Raw genomic sequence first — 20,633 nt, 5'->3', positions numbered from 1 at the left:
ATATAAAAAGAATCCTACAAATCATTAAGCCAGTATTTACAGATGTTCATGGGATAAACAGCACAGCACCACGTAAATGAAGCAGTCATAAATGAATATTATCAGTCTGTTATATGTGAACCCCATTCCACATAGCACAAGGGACTTACTGACAAATGTTTAACCCACCCGCATTTATATTTTAATTCTTCCCTGTGTTTAGGTTACCAGTAAATTTTTTGAAGAGATTCTTTAATGAAAATTTTTTGTTCTTGTTCTGGTTTTTTTTCTTTTATAGGGTGTTCATAGGAATGGAAGCACTGTTTCCTCACCAGATTCCTTATCATTATATCTCATGAACCTACATAATCCTGGGGAAGAGCCTGTGTGTGTCTAATGATGACAAACCTGTCACCGGTGTAGCGACAACAGTCTGAGGGGGGAAAAGAAAAAAGCAGCATTTAAATTTCTATTCAACAAAGCCAACAACTTCTGTTGCGTTATTTTTCCACGATGAACCGATACACAACCATGAGACAGCTGGGCGACGGCACCTACGGGAGCGTGCTGATGGGCAAGAGTAACGAGTCTGGGGAGCTGGTGGCCATCAAAAGGTACCGTGTGCGACACCGCAGAGTTTGAAGCTGTGATCTTTCTTTTCCTTATCTTTAGAAAGAGGTCTAGTGTAGACCCTGTGCTTGTTTGGCTCACGGGGAATGCCGTTCTGGAGAAACACTGCCAGAAAGGAGGTCTGCTTATCCCCACGTATATTGCTTCAGTTGTCTGGTTTGTCCAGCTGCGTCGATACATCAAAAAATAGAAGTGCTCTGCTTTTTATGCATAACAAAGAGGAACTGAAACTGCAGGTCATGTTTGGAAATTGTTTAGAATTTAAAGTTGAATGCACAGTAGAGTTTATTATTGCCTGAAAACAACAGGCCTCAAAATCAGATGGTGTTCATAAGATCAAATTGAGTTCTGAATGGTACGTGCTATTTTCCTAAGCTTACCAATGAAACAGAATTAATTATTATGAATGTAATTATTTCTTCTGAATCTACAGTATTTGTTATTTATCATACATAAACAAATTACCCCAACGCTTAGTGACTTAAAACAAGGACAAACAGTTACGAATTCAGTTTTTGGGGGTGGGGAATTTAGGAGTAGCTCAGCTGGATGGTTCTGGCGCCACGTGTCTCCTGAGGTGGCTGTCATCTGAAGGCCAGCCTGGGACCGCAGCATCCCCTTCGAAGCTGGCTCACTGGGGGAGTGGACTAGCGCTGCTGTAACGAGCTACCACAGACTGGGTGGCTTAAGTAGGGATTTCTCTCCTCACAGTTCTGGCAGGTTAGTAGTCAGACTTTAAGCTTTCAGCAGGGGTGGTTTCTTCTGCAGCCTCTCTCCGTGGCTTCTAGATGGCTGTTCTCTCCCTGTGTCCTCACAGGGTCTTCCCTCTGTGTCTGTCTGTGTCCTAATCTCTTCTGATAAAGACGCTAGTAATATGGGATTAGGACCCACCCAGAAGACCTCATTTAACCTTAATTAATTCTTTAAAGTCTGTCTCTAAATACAATCACACTCAGATATTTACGACTTCAACATATGGATTTGGTGGGGGAAATTTAGCCGATAATAGGCTGCTGTAACAAAGTTTAAGCCACAGACTGTGGCTTCAACAAGGGAAACTTACCGATTTATAATTCTGGAGCCTAGAAGTCTAAAATCAAAGTGTCAGTAGGGTTGGTTCCTTCTGAGGATCTATTCTAGGTCTCTCCTTGGCTTATGGATGACATTTTCTCCCCATGTCTCTTCCACACGGTCTTCCCTCTGTGCCTATCTCTGTGTTCAAATTGCCCCTTTTTATAAGAACACCAGTCATATTGGATTAACGTTCGCCCTAATAATTTCATTCTAACTCCACTGCCTCTGTAAAGACCCTATCTCCAAATAAGGTCACATTCTGAGGTACTGGGGGTTAGGACTTCAGCATAGGAATTTGTGGGGGAGGGGCATAGTTTAGCTCACAACACAACACTCACTCACATGGTTGACAAGTGGCCTACTCACATGGGCCTCTACAGAGGGTTGTGTGAGTCCTCTTATGACACAGCAGTCAGCTTCCTCCAGAATGAGTCCTGGAGACTGACGACCACAACAACCAAATGATGACAGTCTAAAATTGAAAGTGCTTTAACAAATGCTCATCAAAATAACTTTATAAAATATTGTCCGTAGCCATTATTGTCAAATGTACAATGTGCAATAACTGAAATGAAATATTTACCAAATGGGCTTAAAAATTCAGTACCACTCATGACTGGGGGAAGAAAAAAAGCTCTTAGCAAAGAGGAATAAAAAGAAACTTCCCTAACCTGATAAGACTTATATAATTCATCATCTTTACGCTGAAATATTAGAAGGACTGCTAGGACAGTTGTTCTTAAGACCAGACTGCCTACTATATTCCTACTAATTAAGATTGCTTTGGTGATCCTAATTAATTCAATAAGAGGAAAAAAATGAGGTATCAGTATTAGCCAAAATGAGATGAAATCATCTTATTTATACATTAAATCATTGTATAAACTCACACAAATACTTCATTATGTATAAGTAAATTTGTAAATATAAATATTTTTAGTATATGTGCTGCTGAAGCAAGCACTGTACATAAATGTTTTTAAAGAACTGGAAAGATACACATAAAATTCATGAAAGCTGTGGCTTCTGGGGACGGGATAAACAAAAATGAGAATGAGGTTAGGTCTGGTGGAATCATCTAAGGTTATTACCGCTGTTGTGTTTTATTTAACAAAATGCTCATTATTCCTTGTGGGTGTTAAAATCATGTGTTTGTTTTACTTTTCCATTTCATAAAATAGGGACTTGAGCCTCACCTACATAGATCTAGATAAAGCCTTGAAAGCATTGAAGGATCCAAAACTGTAAGAAGTCAAATAGACTGAGGGCTGAGAAAAGGCCATAAGCATATAATTTAGGAATGCTTTGGTACACGAAATAAAAAACCTAATTAAAAGTAACTTAACAGCGATTTACTTTTCTCACATAATGAAAAGTCTCGAGGTAGGGGCGCCTGGGTGGCTCAGTCGTTAAACATCTGCTTCAGCTCAGGGCATGATCCTGGGGTCCTGGGATCGAGCCCCACATCAGGCTCCCTCCTCCGCTGGGAGCCTGCTTCTTCCTCTCCCACTCCCCCTGCTTGTGTTCCCTCTCTCGCTGGCTGTCTCTCTCTCTGTCAAATAAATAAATAAAATCTTAAAAAAAAAAAAAGTCTTGAGGTAGGTAGCCCAGGGCTAGTACCTTGTCCATGCTGTTAACACAGACCTAAGTTCTTCTGTCTTCAAAACATAGCTGCCTCACCCCTATCCAGAAGACTTCTGGTTACTTCTCATTGGCCGGAAGTGTGTCACACGGCACACCTGGCTATAAGGGAGGCTGGGAAACTGAGTACTTAGCTGGACATTTGTATCTCTATAGAAAAGCTGTGACAATAAAGGCAAGAGAAGAGCGGCTTTGGACAGTCAATTCACAGTGTCCGCCACACTCAGTATCTACTGCTGCTAGATAGTATTCCTAACTTAAGTAAGGACACAGCAAAATGAATGAGAAGGGGAGGAATCATGGGGAAGACTTGAACAAAATTTAAATATTCATTCAGCACATAATTGTGAAGCTCCTACACTGGTGCTCAGGACAAAATGGGAATGAAACAGAGAAGTTACAATGTAGTGAGGAAGACCGACAAATCTGACAAGTTACCATATTTTATGGTAAGTCCTATGAGGGGGTAATAATGGTCCTAGGGGAGCACAGAGAAGTGATGCTGAAGAGGTATGCTGGAAGACTTCCCATAGAAAGTGAGACCTCAAGAATGAGAAAAGAATATCAAGAAAAAGAGGAGGTGGGGGCGCCTGGGTGGCTTAGTCGATTGAGCATCCAACTCTTGGTTTCGGCTCAGGTCATATCAGGGTCGTGGGGCTGAGCCCCAAGTTGAGCTCTGCGCTCAGAGTGGAGTCTGCTTGAGCTTCTGTCTATCCCTCTGCCTGCCCCTCCTCCCTCAAATAAACAATTAAATAAGATTTTTTTTAATTAAAAAAAAAAGAGGGAGGAGAAGAATGTCCTAAGCAGCAAGGATAATATGTTTGAAGGCCTGGAGGTGAGAGAATGTGAAGGCTTGCCTGGGGCTGAGTAACTGAAAGAAGTGTAGGTGGCTGGAGTGGGGCATGATGCTAAAGGGTGAAGTCGTAAAGCCAGGTTAAAGAGTTTGTCTATCTTGACTAGAAGGTGATGAAGGATTTTAAGCAGGAGAGTTGTTGATGTGATCAAATATTGCTTCAGAATGGTTCCTTTAGCAAAAGAATGGATACTTGATCAAAGGTGACCAGTCAGGAGACTGGGGCAGTCGTCTTGGTTAGAGGTGGCAATGACCTGATCTAGAAAAACAGCATTGCATATGGACATAAGTAAAAGTACTCAAGAGACATTTAGGAGATAGGCTCTGTAGGAACTGGTGACTGGGCTTGGAGGGAAAGGAGAAAAGCATGTGCAAACTCCTGGGATTCTTAAATGCATGGCCATTCACCATGACAGGGGAAATCACAGGCTTAGGCGTAAAGCTGGGTTCACTCTTGGAAATGATGACTTTAAGATGCCTCCAGGTAACTGAATATTTGCATTCAAAACAGGTCTGGGCTGGCAATTTGGGAATTGTTAGTCTACAGATGCTAATTGAAGCTATATAGAAGGAAAGGAAAAAAGGTCTTCATAGGAAGCACTAAGGAATCCCAGCATATAAAGAATGGGCCCTGGAAGAGGTAGGTGCTCACGCAGAAACCTGAAAAAGAGCCAGGAGAGAAGTAGGAGGAAAACCAGGAGAGTGTAGAAAATATCTGGACCCAAGGGAAAAATATAAAGAAGTGCTCAACTGGAAGACAACTAAAAACTAATGACTGAGAGGCACTTAAGTTAGTTAGGAATGTTTCTTACTCTAAGTGACAAATATGTAAATTAACAGCAAGTGATAGAACCAATGGCTTAAATAAGTAGATTATTTTTCTTCCATATCAGGAAATCTGAATTTTGATGACTCCAGTGAACTGAATCTAGGCCTTTTCTATCTTCTTCATACTGAGCTGTTAGCATTTGTTTGCCCTCAAACGTGTCACTTAATGGCCACATTACAACTACTTCATTTCCAGCCATTACGTCTATGGTTCAGGGTGAGAAGAAGGGAGAATAATACCAGCAAACCCTTCTCTCAAACTCTAAGTAAATTTGTTTCCCAGAAGCCCCCGAATGACTTCCCCTTACTTCTTATTGGCTAGAAATGGATCACATGGTCTCCCTTATGGTCAAGAGAGGCTGAGAGGTGAGAATCTACTCTTCAAACTTCTATACCAGGAGGCAAATGGGAGGAAGCTAGAAATAGCTTTCTGGCGTCCAAACCAATATTGGTGTTCTTTGGATTTGGAGAACATGGTATAATTAGTGGCTGTGGTGAGAGTTGTTCTAGTGAAATAGAAGAGGAGATAAGCCAGATTGCAGTAGGGGAAGGAGTAGTAAAAAGTGGGGTAGTGGAGGCATTGAACTTTGAATAGTACATGTCACTCAGTTGCTAAAAAAATCATAGAAGGCTTTTCGCAGTACTCTCAGAATCCACTCTCAGAATCCCAGAGTACATGGGATGAATACTAAAGTGGAGCTACTGGCAGTGTGTACATGACTTTGCACAGAGTCTTCACGGATTTGTACAGAGAGCAGAGACTGAAGGACAGCAGAGCAGGAGTGGTAGAAGATTGGGAGAGGGGGACATCAGAATATAGGGGTGCTCTTGAGGGGGACAGTGGTGGGAAGGCTGACCATGAGATCTAAGCTGGAGGAGGAGCCAGGCAAAGCCAAGTGTTGAACAAGTGGACGTATACAGTACATCCAAAGGTAATGATGGTAAAAAGATAGGAGGGAGCAGCTCTCTGGAGTGAAGAACTGTGAAGCCAGGCTCCTGGCAGGATTATCAGTATGAATGTTCACTCAGTACTCCTAAAATTCTGGACAAGACATAATCTTAGGACGGTTTTTGACCTGCAAGAGTCATACAGAAGGCTATATCATTTCTCTCAAGCCTGATGCAAAGCAATAAACTTGTCTTGAAGTATTAGACCTCTTATTCTCCATTCTCAATGTAGCCCTATTTGTTACCAAAACAACCTACATTCCATACTGTCCAATCAGGACCATCATCTTGTGCTCCGTGGCATAAAACTTTAGGCACTGCAAATTCAGGCCACAAATATGGTTAGCATAACACTTTAAATCCATCCATGTTGGGTTAAAAATTCTAAATAAATTCCATGTTGAATACATTTTGTGTAGCAGATGAAGAGCTGCCTATCTTTAATCTTCAAAGCGGGCAATAAGCATGTCCTCTTGAAGAGAAACAGATTATCTGGAAGGAGGTATTTTTCATTCTGAAAGCCTTTTAAGCAGAAGAATCAGGAGAAGGATGTTGGAGGAGTGAAGTGGAGAAGAGTCAGCGCACTAGCACAGTACGGAGATGGCCAGGAGAAACCAGGGTGTGGCGTGGCAGCTGCTAGGTGTCAGACAGAGTGGTATAATCTGAGACGTGAACATGGGCAGAAAGTCTGTACTCGATTCAGTAAGCAGTGGGCAAGGCTTTTGAGCGGTCTTGAAATGCTGTCAAACTGGCTAGGACGAGTTGGCGCATGAGTGGTCAGAAGTTGGGAGAATACTATAAAGAACAAGATAAAGTACCTTCTTGAAAATTTCCTTTGGGAAATTTTAATTTAGATCACTGGCAAGAAACCTTGTACTATCTGCTGCCATTAAAAAAAAAAAAGCTGTAACACAATTCATTCTAGTGGATGGTAGTAAGATCCTCTTATCTCATTAAATTTAAAATATTTATTAAGCTCTCTGTTAAGGACTTGGAAGGCACTTCTATTTTGGAGGGTCTCCTGTTTGTGGGATAGTTTCTAATGAGCCCATCTGTGAGTACAGAAATTCATCCAGTCATTTAGTAAATATTTATTGAGCACTTACTGTATGCCAAAATCTGATCTAGGCATGTGGGGGTGTCCTCAAGAGCTTACATTTGAGGAGAGGGGAGGACTGTATAGGATGTTAGAGGTGGTAGGTGCTATGGAGAAAAAGCAGAGCAGAAACAGTGACCTAGTAATAGTACTCTCCTCTTCTTTAGATAACTGGCTGGGGAATGGACAGGAAAATTAGCTCAGGACATTAATAATAAGGATCAGCCTGAAATGGTCTTTTATTTCCTTTGACCAGCCAGCTCTTTCTAGCTCTGTCTGGCTGGATGAAGTTTCTTGGTTTTTTTTCAGTCTTTCGATTTTTCACCTACTGGTACCTTCTGTCTTTCAGGTCTCAGCTGACATACTGCCTTATCAAAAAGGCCAGGCCATTAAATTTTTTTTAAAAAGTCCTTTATCTCATGGTCCTTATAACTAATTTGTCTGTTTTGTGTTTACTAGCCTAAAGCCTATTTCATGTTAGATGGAAGGCATCATGGTAACTGTCTCTGGTGCTGGTTGGTGCATTGCCCTGGCACATAGTAGGTGTTGAATGAATGAATAAATGAAAAGAAAAAAAGGCAGGGAATCAAAAAGGAAGTGCCTTTTCTTATCATTCTAAGAAATTGGTTTAATTTCTTAAAATTAAATTAAATTCTTCACATTGGTTGAAGAAATTGGATAATTGTTTTATAAGGAAACTTCAGTATATCTTGCATATAGACACCCACATTGCCTTAGGGTGATATTGATGAGAAGTAGTAATTGCTGGAAAGAAAGGAACATATTAGGATATGTGGATGCAGCCAGTATAGATTTTAAAATAGAATAAAATTTTCAATTTGTATTAAATTGGAAAGGGGACTTGAATATATTACTTAGTCTCTCAAAAAATGGATTTTAAAAAATTTTATAATTTTTAAGAATCATAACAGATTATATGTGCAGTTTTGGATGGATTTGATCACTGTCTTAAACTTCTTTTATACACTATATTTGAATTGACTTTTAAATTTATCATTGTGCTAGATTTACCTTATCATTTTAGCAAGATATTTATAAATCTATAGCATGGAAAAGTATTTTTTTACTTACCAAAAGTCAGTAAATCATCAATTTCTTCAACCTCCATAAATTTCTAGCACCTTAATGAGTATAAATGAAATTCTGATTCACTAAGGATATTTTAGAAATAATAGCAGTGATGCCCTTCATGTCTTATTGTAGCTGATCATAGGTACTGGTAAAAACAAGAACATCCAGGAGCGCCTGGGTGGCTCAGTCGTTAAGCGTCTGCCTTAGGCTCAGGGCGTGATCCCAGCGATCTGGGATCTAGCCCCAAAGCAGGCTCCTCCACTGCGAGCCTGCTTCTTCCTCTCCCACTCCCCCTGCTTGTGTTCCCTCTCTCGCTGGCTGTCTCTCTCTCTGTCAAATAAATAAATAAAATCTTAAAAAAAAAAAAAAAAAGAATATCCCGTATTTACTGAGCGCCGAACTAATAAGCAGTTTGCAATAGGCTTTTCATATGCAGCAGTTTCTACTTTGTAACTACTGAATTTGAGGGACAGAATGTTCAATGGGGAACCTGTAGAAGGTCACACAGTGAGTCACTGAGCAAGGATTTGAATCCAGCAGGGCAGTTCCACAGCCCACGTTCTTAACTACCATGGCGTGCTGCCGATTCTTTGTGCTGCCATTCCTTTACTCATTTCCTTACCCTGTGTATTATACTCTTGTAGGGACTCTGAATAATTTAATCAATAAAGATAACTTTAAGCTTCCTGAGAATCTTCTAGAACATCTCAATAGGAGATTATACTATTAAATGAAAACAGTAGGGCATAAGGGGGTCTTTATTTTTTTAACTTTTTTTAAAGATTTATTTACGCATTTGAGAGAGAGTGCACATGAATGAGGGGGAAGAGGCAAAAAGAGAGGGAGAGACTCTCAAGCAGACTCCCACTGAGGATGCAGCCGGAGGTGGGGCTAGATCCCATGACCCTGAGATCATGACCTGAACAGAAATCATGAGACAGATGCTTAACTGACTGAGCCACCCAGGTGCCTGTAGGGTCCTTATTTTCATAATCCAGCTTTGTAATTTCTATACTTGAAGAAACATTTTTTAGAACATAAATCCTCTTTTTTCTTGTCTCTCATTTTGCATGGTGACTAAAAATTTGTTCATAAAAAATACAACCTCTATCTGCAGTGTTTATGGTGGAATTATTTTGTTACCTTTATTACTTTATTACTTTTGGTATATTAATTCTAATGGCAACATTGGGATGGAAGAGGGAAAATAGAGAACAAAATGCAAGAAAGCAACCTTCTAATGGGAGAAGATATTTGCAAATAATATATCTGATGAGGGATTAATATCCAAAATATATAAAGAACTTTTACAACTCAACACCAAAAAAACAAAAATAACCCAATTAAAAAATGGATGAGGACCTGAATAGACATTTTTCCGAAGAAATACAGATGGCCAACAGACACATGAAAAAATGCTCAGCGTCACTCATCATCAGGGAAATGCAAATCAAGTACACAATGAGATATCAGCTCACATTTGTCAGAACAACTAAAATCAAAAAGATAAGAAATAATGTGTTGGTGAGGATGTGGATTAAAGGGAACCCTTGTGCACTGTTGGTGGGAATGTAAATTGGTACAACCATTGTGGAAGACAGTACAGGGGTTCCTCAAAAAATAAAAACAGAACTGACATATGATCTAGGAATTCCATTACTGGGTATTTAACCCCCCAAAATTAAAAACATTAATTTGACAAGATATATGCACCCCTATGTTTACTGCAGCATTATTTACAATAACCAAGATATGAAAGCAACTTAAGTATCCGCCGATAGATGAATGGATAAAGAAGATGTGGTATGTGTGTATGTATGTATGTATGTATGTGTGTGTGTGTGTGTGGGTGTGTGTGTGTGGGTGGGTGTGTGTGTATAAAGGAATATTACTCAGCCATAAAACAGAATGAAATCTTGCCATTTGCAATGACATGGGTGGAGCTAAAGAATATTGGGCTAAGTGAAATAAGTCAGAGAAAGACAAATAACATATGATTTCACTCATATGTGGAATTTAAGAAATAAAACAAAGCAACGGGAAAAAAAGAGAGAGAGGGAGAGGCAAACCAAGAAACAGACTCTTAACTATAGAGAACAAACTGAAGGTTACCAGAGGGGAAGTGAGTGGGGGGATGGGTGAAACAGGTGATGGGGATTAAGGAGTGCACTTGCTGTGATGAGCAGCGGGTGACGTATGGAAGTGTTGAATCACTATATTGTACACCTGAAACTAATAATACACTATATGTTAACTAACTGTAACTTAAATAAAAACTAAAAAAAAAAGATGATGAAGATTTGGTATATATATATAACGGAATATTACTCAGCTATAAAAAAGAATGAAATTGTGCCCTTTATGATAACATAGCTGGGCCTAGAGAGTACCATGCTAAGTGAAACAAGCCAGAGAAGAACAAATACCATGTGGTTTCATGTATATGTGGAATCTAAAAGAAAACAAAACAAATGAACGAAAAAACAGACTCGTAAATATAGGGAACAAACTGGTGGTTGCAGGGTGGGGGAGGTGGATGAGAGAAATGGGTGAAGGGGATTAAGAGGTATAAACTTCTAGTTATAAAATAAATAAGTCACAGAGATGAAAAGTAGAGCAAAGGGAGTATAGTTAATAATACTGTAATAATGTCAGATGGTGACTACACTTATCATTGGGGAGCATTTCATACTGTACATCATTGTTGAACAACTATGTTATATGCCTAAAACTAATGTAACATTGTATGTCAACTAAACAATGAAAATTAAGAGAAAAAATTTTTAAAAAGAAAGCTATTTCTAAAGTTTGATTGCTTCTGAATTTTTGTTGACCTGAATCACTTAACTTTATGGGCTTGTTTAATGCAGAGGTAATGGTACAGAAGTTGTCAGACTGAATTATATCACTAAATTTGCTACCAAAATTTGTGATTTTCTTCCCCTATCCACCTTAGTGTTTCATATTTATCTGTTAAGTTCCAGAAAGAGGAAATTCGGAAGGGGCCCTTTTAGAAAAGCACAATTAAACTGATCAGGGAAATATGAGAAGGCTGCCAGAAAGGAAGATTAATGGTAATCCTTTCACCATTGTGTTTAAAAGCAGAATTTCAGATATAACATAATCGTGAACCAGTACCAAACAGCCTTGAAATATACAGAAGGGAGGTGACTTCCTTTTAAGCAGGGAGAGATCACAGCTTATCCGAAGTGAATATACTAGAGTAAGAAAGCCAACAGCGTAATTTGTGTTTCAAATCCTCTGTCCCTGTAAACTAAACATTTCTTGTTTGATTTCAGAATGAAGAGAAAGTTCTATTCCTGGGATGAATGTATGAACTTGAGAGAAGTTAAGGTAAAATTCTACACATGAAAAGAACCCAAGGAGGCCTTCACTCTGCTTCACCCTGTCTCATTTCTGAGAATGGTAGCTAAAGGGATTGTTCTTTGTGGGAAGCATTCAAAGATAATTATATTTCTTATATTTTTTATCTTCCTAAGTAAAGTAATTTCTCATCTGAATGTCAGTGGAGAACAGAAAAAAACTATACCCTCATATTTGAATGTATACTCCCACTTTTAAAAGAATGCTTTAATTCATGTTATCAAAGGAAAAACATCTTTTAATTATTACATACCTTTTCTTTCTATTTTATGCTGTATGACTTGTATAAATCTTTGGATACCTTTGTATAGAACTTCACGTAGTTAAGTCAGAAAAAACTTAGGCCTATTGAATAGACTGAGAAAAAAAGTGACAGATTGAAATGTTTGGTAGGTATTATTGACTTGGTTTATTTTTGTACTTACATTCATTACTTAAAACAATTACTGCTTACTTTAAATTGGTGTTCTAAGATGTTCTTAATCATGTAAAATATTATAAACATTAAAACTTCATTTATTCATGAATTCAGAAGAAATGGAAGAACACTTAAGGTAATTATCATAAAGACTGATGAGATTTTGACAAATTCTATAACTTTGCTTTAAGAATTTTAATGCTTATTTGCTGTTTACAGTCTCTGAAGAAACTTAATCATGCCAATGTGATTAAACTAAAAGAAGTTATCAGAGAAAATGACCATCTCTATTTTATATTTGAATATATGAAAGAAAACCTCTATCAATTAATGAAAGACAGGTATGTCTTTATTCTATAAAAACTATAATGTTTTCCTTATTTTCTCCTCTAGGAGTTCTTTGGATCCCTTCAATGTCACACTTTACAGTGTACAGATTTATCACTCCAAAAGGTGGATCTAAATTAATTAGCTGTTACCTTTATAACCTTGAAGAAGAACCAGACATAGTCACCATTTTTTTCTGATGTAAACACACACACTATCTATCTATACTTTTTGAAACAAAATCTATCTATAGTTTGGCTTATTTGTTTGTTTTTTAAGTAGGCCCCACACCCAGCGGAGCCCAACATGGGGCTTGAACTCATGACCCTGAGGTCAAGAGCTGAGCTGAGATCAAGAGTCGGACCCTTAACCGACTGAGTCACACAGGTGCCCCCGAAATCTTTCTATAGTATTAAAACTAATAAAGCTGGACTAGAACAAAATTGAGATTACCTTCATTGCTCTCGCAAGCATATTGTGAAAGGTGAATAAAAAAAGGGAGGAAAGAATGAGGTGCAGGTTTCATGAACAGATCTAATAAGTTCATTCACTGGAAAGTTTAAGTGAATGATAAAACTTAATCTGTTACCAATCCCAAAGAAATATTTTCATTTTAAACCCATGAACAGAATCTCTCTTAGGAGAGCTGCAGTCATCTGCCTTGAGCTTGGGAAGGTTAATATTTTGGTGGTAGCTGTCGGTCACATGTGGGAAATTAATGTCCATTTTACCTGCTTTAAAGCCAGAGTTGTTCAACAAAAGATCTTAAAATATTTTAGAAATAAATTTCCCAGTGGAATGATGAGTGCTATCTATATTTCTTTCATACACACATACACACTCAAGGTAATCCTTAGGGATGGTGAGTGAATTTTTCTTTAATCATATTTTTCCTTCTTTCAAAAAATACCTATTGAGTGCCTATTAGGTTCCACAGGCTGATATCATTATAACATTAATAGCAGTTAAAATAAAAGCAAAGAAAATTTCTACCCCTCAAATCAGTGTTTATTTTTCTAGAGTTCTTTCTAGCCCTTGGATCCAGCCATGCCTGTTTTTATGTAGTTGCAATTTTAGTGGTGATCATTTTTTTATTTAATTGATTCACTCATAAGAATTCTGCTGACATATCATCTTCACAGTTACTATAGTTATTATGTTCTGTTAAATGACTATAGCATGTTTCACTTATCTTATTTGAGGTTAAGTGGTATTTTTACACTTTGTTTTTGGTAGCTTAACTTCCTGATCATTGTTTTGAGGATGAAGATTAATTTAAAAGTCTTTTTTATTCAAATAAACTTTTTTTCTATTTTAACTGAAGGCCAATATACATAAACCTTTGCTCCAATCCTATAACTGTACCTTTAATTTATAGCATTCTTTTTATAAATTTAAATTGTTGGCAAGGATAAAAATATTTCATTTCTTTTAAAATTATAGTTTATGAAAATGAGTTTTTAAAATATTTCAATAATATGTGATCAGTACTATTTTCAAACTTGATGTAAGACCAGTGTTTATCTTTCTTTGTCTGTTGTGTGTTCTCAGCCCATTTGGTGGGATATTTTACTTTTGTTTCTTTTTTTTAAGATTTTTTAAAAATTTATTTGACAGAAAGAGAGAGAGAGATTGCACAACCAGTGGGAGCGGCAGGCAGAGGGAGAGGGAGAAGCAGGCTGCCCCGCAGAGCAGGGAGCCCAATGTGGGCTCCATCCCAGGACTCTAGGATCATATCCTGAGCCGAAGGCAGTCGCTTAACCAACTGAGCCACCCAGGCGCCCTTGGTGGGATATTTTAAAACATTACATAAGCATATAATATAGTTAACAATATTCAAAAATTAGTCATCTTCTACATGCTGAGAACATTCTGAATAAACACCCTAATCTAATCAATCATGTTATAATAAAGATGCTTGAAAATGTTGAAATTATGATGAGCTTTTGAAGTTTAAAATGATTACTTCCAAAACAGTATGGTTTCAGAGTCAAAGGATTAATTCAGGGTCAAAAAATTAATGTGTTGGTCACATTAATTTGTGGCATGTTAGCAATTAATGTTGTCTTAATTGAGTCCTTATTAGGATCTTACTTTAGACTTTATGTAAATTCCATATAAAGCCACTCTGTCCAGTACAGTAGGTACTAGTCACATGGGACTCTTGAAGTCTTAAAAATGTGGCTAGTCTGGATTAAGATGTGCTTTAAATGTAAAATAAAAATACACACCAAACTTCGAAAGCGTGGTACAAAAGAGTAAATTCATTAATAATTTTTATATTGATCACATCTTGAAATAATATCTGGCATATATTAAATAAAATATATTGCTAAAAACTAATTTCCCATGTTTCATTTGCTTTTCTAATGTGGCTACTAGAAAAAATTTAAATACACATGTGGTTCTCATTTGTGCCTCTTACTGTATTTCCATTGGATGGTACCAGCAGACAACACAGAACTGAAGCAGTTTTGCCCCTAACACTCTTAAAGCCTACACGATACAGATTTGCACACGTGGCTTGTCTGATAGTTATCAGTTTGTCAATTTACTTTACAGTTTGTCAGGATGGTTTAAAATGTAGCCCTTGAATATTTGTGCAATACATTCATTATTGGATTTGAGTTTTTACCAAACATCACAACAGACAAAAAATTCTAATTGTCACGTTTTAAATGTATAACCTTTAACAACTATAAAGCTATAAGTCACACCTTTGACCACTGTCATGAAGCCAACAGGGGCTCCAAGGGACGAGGAATATCTGCCCTCTTGTTTTGGTTGGTTGGTTAACAGAACTACATGACTGTTTATCTGTTCCTGTCTCCACAGAAACAAGCTGTTCCCTGAGTCGGTCATCAGAAATATTATGTATCAAATATTGCAGGGGCTGGCATTTATCCATAAACATGGTAGGTTTAAATTTCCTTTCCCCGCGTCTTTAGATTACTGTTAAGGTCATGCACAGGAATTATATATAAGCGGTTAAATAATGTTATATTGAATAACTATAAATTTGGAATGTGGGGCTGCACACACTGACATTTTTATTTTAAAAACTTAGAATTTCTATAATGCTATACAGCACAGAATTTCTGTAATCTATAACTATCTTTCTCTATAGCAGAATTTGTTAACACTTCGATCATCAGTCTTTACTCCCAGGTATTATACACCCATCCTACAACCTCATTCCCCGATTTTACCATGGAAATGAAAACAAAACAGACAAAAATGCCCTTCTTTTGGAAAAGACTGGAATGCTTTGATCACCTGACCACTTATTCACATTTAAAGAATTTAAGTGTGGTATTTTATAGTTTTCTTAGTATTTACATTTAGTTGTTTCTACTCTTTGAGTGAAATTAAAGAAAGTGCTTATTCCTCTTTTTATGAATTTCTTATTTATGTGATCTTTATTTATAGTTTTTTATGTATCTATCAAACCAAAATAATTTGTCCAACAAGTTAACGTGATTATTATGAAAATGTTTGGCAAACATTTGTTCAGAATCCCAAAATGCGGAGATACTAAACTGGAAGAGTGTGTCAGACCACTGCTGCATTAGGAACACAGGCATTCGAGAATCCGCGCCGTTAGCGTCCTTTCATGTTTCATCCCATATTTCATATTGTCTCCTTTTACCTCTAACTGTTACAGGAATTAATCTATTTTCTAAAAATGCTATTTATCGTTTATTCCATATAAGCATTGTCAGAACATTCCTGAATCCCACTTTTTTGTCCTTTAAAAGTCTAAAGCCTAATTAAGGAGGGCACAAGATGTGATGAGCACTGGGTGTTACACACAACTGATAAATTATTGAACTCTACCCCTGAAACTAATGATATACTATAGGTTGGCTAATTGAATTTAAACTAAAAAAAAATAAAAAGAAGGAAGAAGTTAGTTAAAAATAAAAAGTCTAAAGCCTATGATAACGTACTATAATCCATTGATAAAAGTCATTTATTAATTACATGGAAACAAAGGATATAAGTTATTTTAAATGTTCATAATGGATTTCCAATCTTCAACCCATGTTTAAACACTGGCCAGCATGGTAACTCGTGATATTTGCCTGAGTTAATTTATGCCAGTAGAAACAAGTGTGGTGTGAAAAATTCAAAAGCATTATGCATTATTTGATTTTTGGAAACAGCTTTGTGATTTATTGATGTTTTTTAGGCTAGTAATAAAACTGGTTTTGATTCCTTGGGTATATATGAACTACCAGCAACTTCAGAGCATAAGTGGTTGAAGGAAGAAGTTAGCTTGGGGGTTAAAAATTGCTGCTACAACTAAATAATACGAATAATGTACAGTTGGTTATACAGCTGACGACACGGTGATTTGGGACACCAGACTCCAAGAACAATAGACATTTTTACAAATGCTACATTATGCTTGCTATAGTGGATAAGATCTTAGATGTAATGTTTTGAGTAAATACTTTTGAAATAGTACCTGTCAAAAAAACAAAACTAATATTTTAGTTAAGATAGGACCAAGTTACCGATATATTTATATTAGTGAGAATGGGGAAAACCTCAACTGTACAAATATGCAGTTGGCTTCATTCTGTACAGTTTTATGGATTATGTCACTTTACTCACCACCACGTGTTCTCCTGTTCCTGTCTTCATGTTACAAAAGTGCAGTGTATCTATCTCCCTTGAAAGTTCGTGAAATGGATCTCAACAAGTTTGAGTATGAAGTTCCCAATAAACTGAGTACAAAACTATTGTAGATTCACGAACGTAGAGCCCACACCGACTTAGAAGGAATCAAAAAGATTAGGTTTAAAATTTGGCTTAAAAAGTTTAGGCTACAGCTATGTGAAAACCCCCACGATGATCACCCACAACAGATGACCAGGCCCCTTTGGATTCTCCCACCTCGCAAGGTCATTAGAAGACAGGCCATCTGTGTACAGCCAGTGAGCCTTAGAACCCCCTTAGAAATGTACGAGGAGGGCTTTCATGTTCTTCTTCTTGCTGGCTTTTCTGCCTCATATTCACTGACCTGCCTTTCAGCTTCAGTAACCACTTACGTTACATACTGAATTGGTAAGTAACCATAATAATTATTGGGTTTTTCAATAAAGCAGCTACCAGGGGAGAACTGGGCTGTTAAATAAAATAATTGTACATTAAAGAATTGGGTAAAATGTGTGGAGTTCCATTTTTGTTTAACGGACTTTTCAAATAAGTGACATAAGCCTGATTATGCAGCTTTGCTCAGGCTTTAATTAGGCTCCTTCTCTCTGGGCCTCTACCTCCTCATTTACTACACAATAGTGACCATAATGCCTTCTTAAAGCTGTTGTGTAAATTAATGGAGATAATCATAACATGGCAGTATCTAGCCCAGTGCTTGAACTTACTGAATTCACAAACAGAAATATGTGTTAAATAGGTATATTTAATGACCTCATATACTGTGTGAACTTTCTCACCAAATTATTTTGAAAGCAGGGTCCCCACCTCCATCATTTGTTGGACAGTAAATATGTTTTACCCCTAAGTTCACATTCCTAATTACGACAGAAAGGCTTGGTTATATTTTGTTGAGAAGTCAAATGTGTATAAACATAATGATCAATTATTGTTTTTCCTCTCTATATTACCAAGGTTTTTTTCATAGGGATATGAAACCAGAAAACTTGCTTTGTATGGGTCCAGAACTTGTGAAAATTGCTGATTTTGGACTTGCAAGAGAATTAAGATCACAGCCACCATATACTGATTATGTGTCTACCAGATGGTGAGTACTGTTATGCAACTCCGTAGAGGTAGACGTAGGTCTATGTTGAAGTTTTACTACAGTGGATCATTATATAGCTTTCTGGAGGTTCCATATTGAGTATTTAAAACAAAATATAGAACTGAATTTTGCGTTCGGTGGAGACAGAAGGATTGGGTCATGATTATTCTGAAGGAAAGGGTATTTCATTCATTTGTTCATTCATTCAACAAACATTTATGGAAACCTGCTATGTACTAGATACTATTTCAGGCATGGGGAACACAGAAGTGAACGAAACATAACAATCTGTATACAGATAAGCAAGTTAAAAACATCATGAGTTACCAACAGAAAGACATACACGTGTTCATCGAAAGACATGTAATAGTCCCAAACTGCAAACTACCCAAATGTCCATTACATGCCGCATAATATATTCACCCAGTGGGAGGCTTTACAGCAATGAGAACAAAGGTCTACAACTACACACAACAATACGACCAAGTCTCACAGATATAATGCTGAGAGCAAGAGGCCAAACAGAAAAAAAGTACATATGGTATGATTCCATTTCTACAAAGTACAAAAATAGAGAAAACGAATCTCTGCTGTTAGAAGTCAGGGTAGCAGTTACTTGACTAGTGACTGCAAGAGTGCAAGAGAGGGGCCTCCTGGGATGCTGATAACACCCACTTTCTTGATCTTGGTGCTGGGTCAATGGTTATATTCTGTTTATGACAACTTTTCAAGCTGTCCTCATATGATATGTGCATTTTTCTGCATGTGTATTACATTCCAATAAAAACAAGAATATTTATATATCAGGTGGTGATACATTATTATGGAGAAAAATAAAATATGGAAAGGGACAGAAACTAGGGGGATTAGGGGAGGAAAAGGGCATGCTGATATTTTAAATAGAGGGTCTTGCTGAGAAGGAGATGCCAAGGCAAGAAGGAGCTTTCAGGCAGAGAAAATGCTGAGTGTAGAGGTCTTGAGACAGGAAAGCCATGTGTGAATTCTGCAGAGAGCAGGATGAAGCAGGAGGGCTGTAGTAGGAAATGGGGCTGGAGAGTTTATGGAGTGGCCAGAGCGCATCGGTCCTTACAGGTCATCCTTACAGGTCATCGTAAGGACTGGTGGCTTGTTAATCTGAGCGAACTGGAGAACCCCTGGAGGATGTTGAGAAGAGGTGCAATGTGATCTGCCAGGTCTTAAAAGTATCACTCTCACTGCTATGTTAAAAATAGATTTTAGAAGAGCAAGGGAAGAAGTAGGGAGACCAGGTAGCAGGCTGTTAAATAATTCTGGCAGGAAATGACAGTGACTTGATCTGGCGGCCATGGAGGTGGTATTTTTAAAGTAGAGCAGCCATGATTTCCTGATGAACCAGATGTGGGGTATAAGATAAAGGAGTCAAAGACTCTAAGGGGATTTTTGTCTTGTTTTGTTTCTTGAGCAACTAGAAGGATGGTGTCCAGACTAACTGAGATGGGAAATACTGGGGAGTTTTGGGGGGAAAGAAGCACATTTCCAGTTTTGGTTGAGTATCTATTTTCAACTGGGTAAATTTAGATGCTATAAATGAAATTGAGAAGACTTGTTTTCAACATCTAAACTTGGCAAGACATTCACAACTATTAATTTTATCTCATAAAAAATCAAAACATAGTAACAAGTATTGGCAAGGACGCGGAGAAACTGGATTCATCATACATTGCTGGGGTGAATGTAAAATGGCACAGAAGAGTCAACAGTTCCTCAGTTGGTTAAACATACAGTTACCATGGGATCCCGCAATTCCACACCTTGGTATATACACCCCAGAGAAAGGAAAGCACACATCCACACAAAAACTTGTATATGAATGTTCAGAACAGCATTACTTAAAATAGCCAAAAACTGGAAACAACCCAAATGCCCATCCACTGATGAATGGATAACTAAAGTGTGCCATATAATGGAATATTATTTGGCAGTAAAAAGAATGAAGTACTGAGAGGTGCTACAACTTGTTTAAACCTTGTAGACATGTTAAGTGAAAGAAGCCAGTCCACGAGGACTGGATAGAATATAGTTCCACTGGTATGAAGTACACACAATTGGCAAATCTCTACAGACAGAAAGCAGACTAGCGCTGGGGATACAGGGATATTGGAGAGGTGTGATGTTTCTTTTTGGGGCAATGAAAATGTTCAAAATTGACTGGGATAATGGATTACACACTCCATGAATATACTTAAAGCCGCTGAGTCATACACTTTTAAATGGATGAGTTGTATGTTATTCGAATTATATCTCAATAAACCTGTCAAAGAAAGGTACTCAGAAGCAAAAAGACAGTACTATGAAATATTTGGGCTGATAAATCTACACATTTCAATGTGAAAAAAAAGTTAGAATTGAGACTACTTTCCAGGTACCTTTGCTCTCATAAATAGGGTATTTTTCTCCCTTAAAGATATCGTCAGTTGGAGGAACTGAGTCCACTGAAGGAATCAGCACTTTCAATCTGATAAGTAAAAAGAAGAAGAAAACCCCACTGCTTAGGGATAATCTTTGTTAATTTTGTTTTCTATCCTTCATATAAATATATCATGGATATAATGCT

The 20,633-nt window shown here is 37.5% G+C and overlaps 2 protein-coding genes across 6 annotated transcripts in view; one reads left to right on the top strand and one right to left on the bottom strand.

Annotated features, from left to right (window-relative positions):
* LOC113264443 (transmembrane protein 14C) overlaps positions 1–20,633 on the bottom strand; it is a 100,223-nt gene that overhangs the window by 33,862 nt on the left and 45,728 nt on the right. The gene's annotated exons all lie outside the window — the stretch shown is intronic.
* MAK (male germ cell associated kinase) overlaps positions 1–20,633 on the top strand; it is a 55,519-nt gene that overhangs the window by 6,043 nt on the left and 28,843 nt on the right. The window contains exons 2-6 of the mRNA XM_026511483.4: positions 278–593; positions 11,441–11,495; positions 12,163–12,284; positions 15,106–15,185; positions 17,908–18,040. Coding sequence (XP_026367268.2) covers positions 493–593; positions 11,441–11,495; positions 12,163–12,284; positions 15,106–15,185; positions 17,908–18,040 — 491 coding nt within the window. The 5' untranslated portion in view covers positions 278–492. The remainder of the gene's footprint in view (positions 1–277; positions 594–11,440; positions 11,496–12,162; positions 12,285–15,105; positions 15,186–17,907; positions 18,041–20,633) is intronic.

Source organism: Ursus arctos, unplaced genomic scaffold, assembly GCF_023065955.2.
Source record: "Ursus arctos isolate Adak ecotype North America unplaced genomic scaffold, UrsArc2.0 scaffold_31, whole genome shotgun sequence".
Lineage (NCBI taxonomy): Eukaryota > Metazoa > Chordata > Mammalia > Carnivora > Ursidae > Ursus > Ursus arctos.
This window is presented reverse-complemented; position numbering and strand designations above follow the sequence as displayed.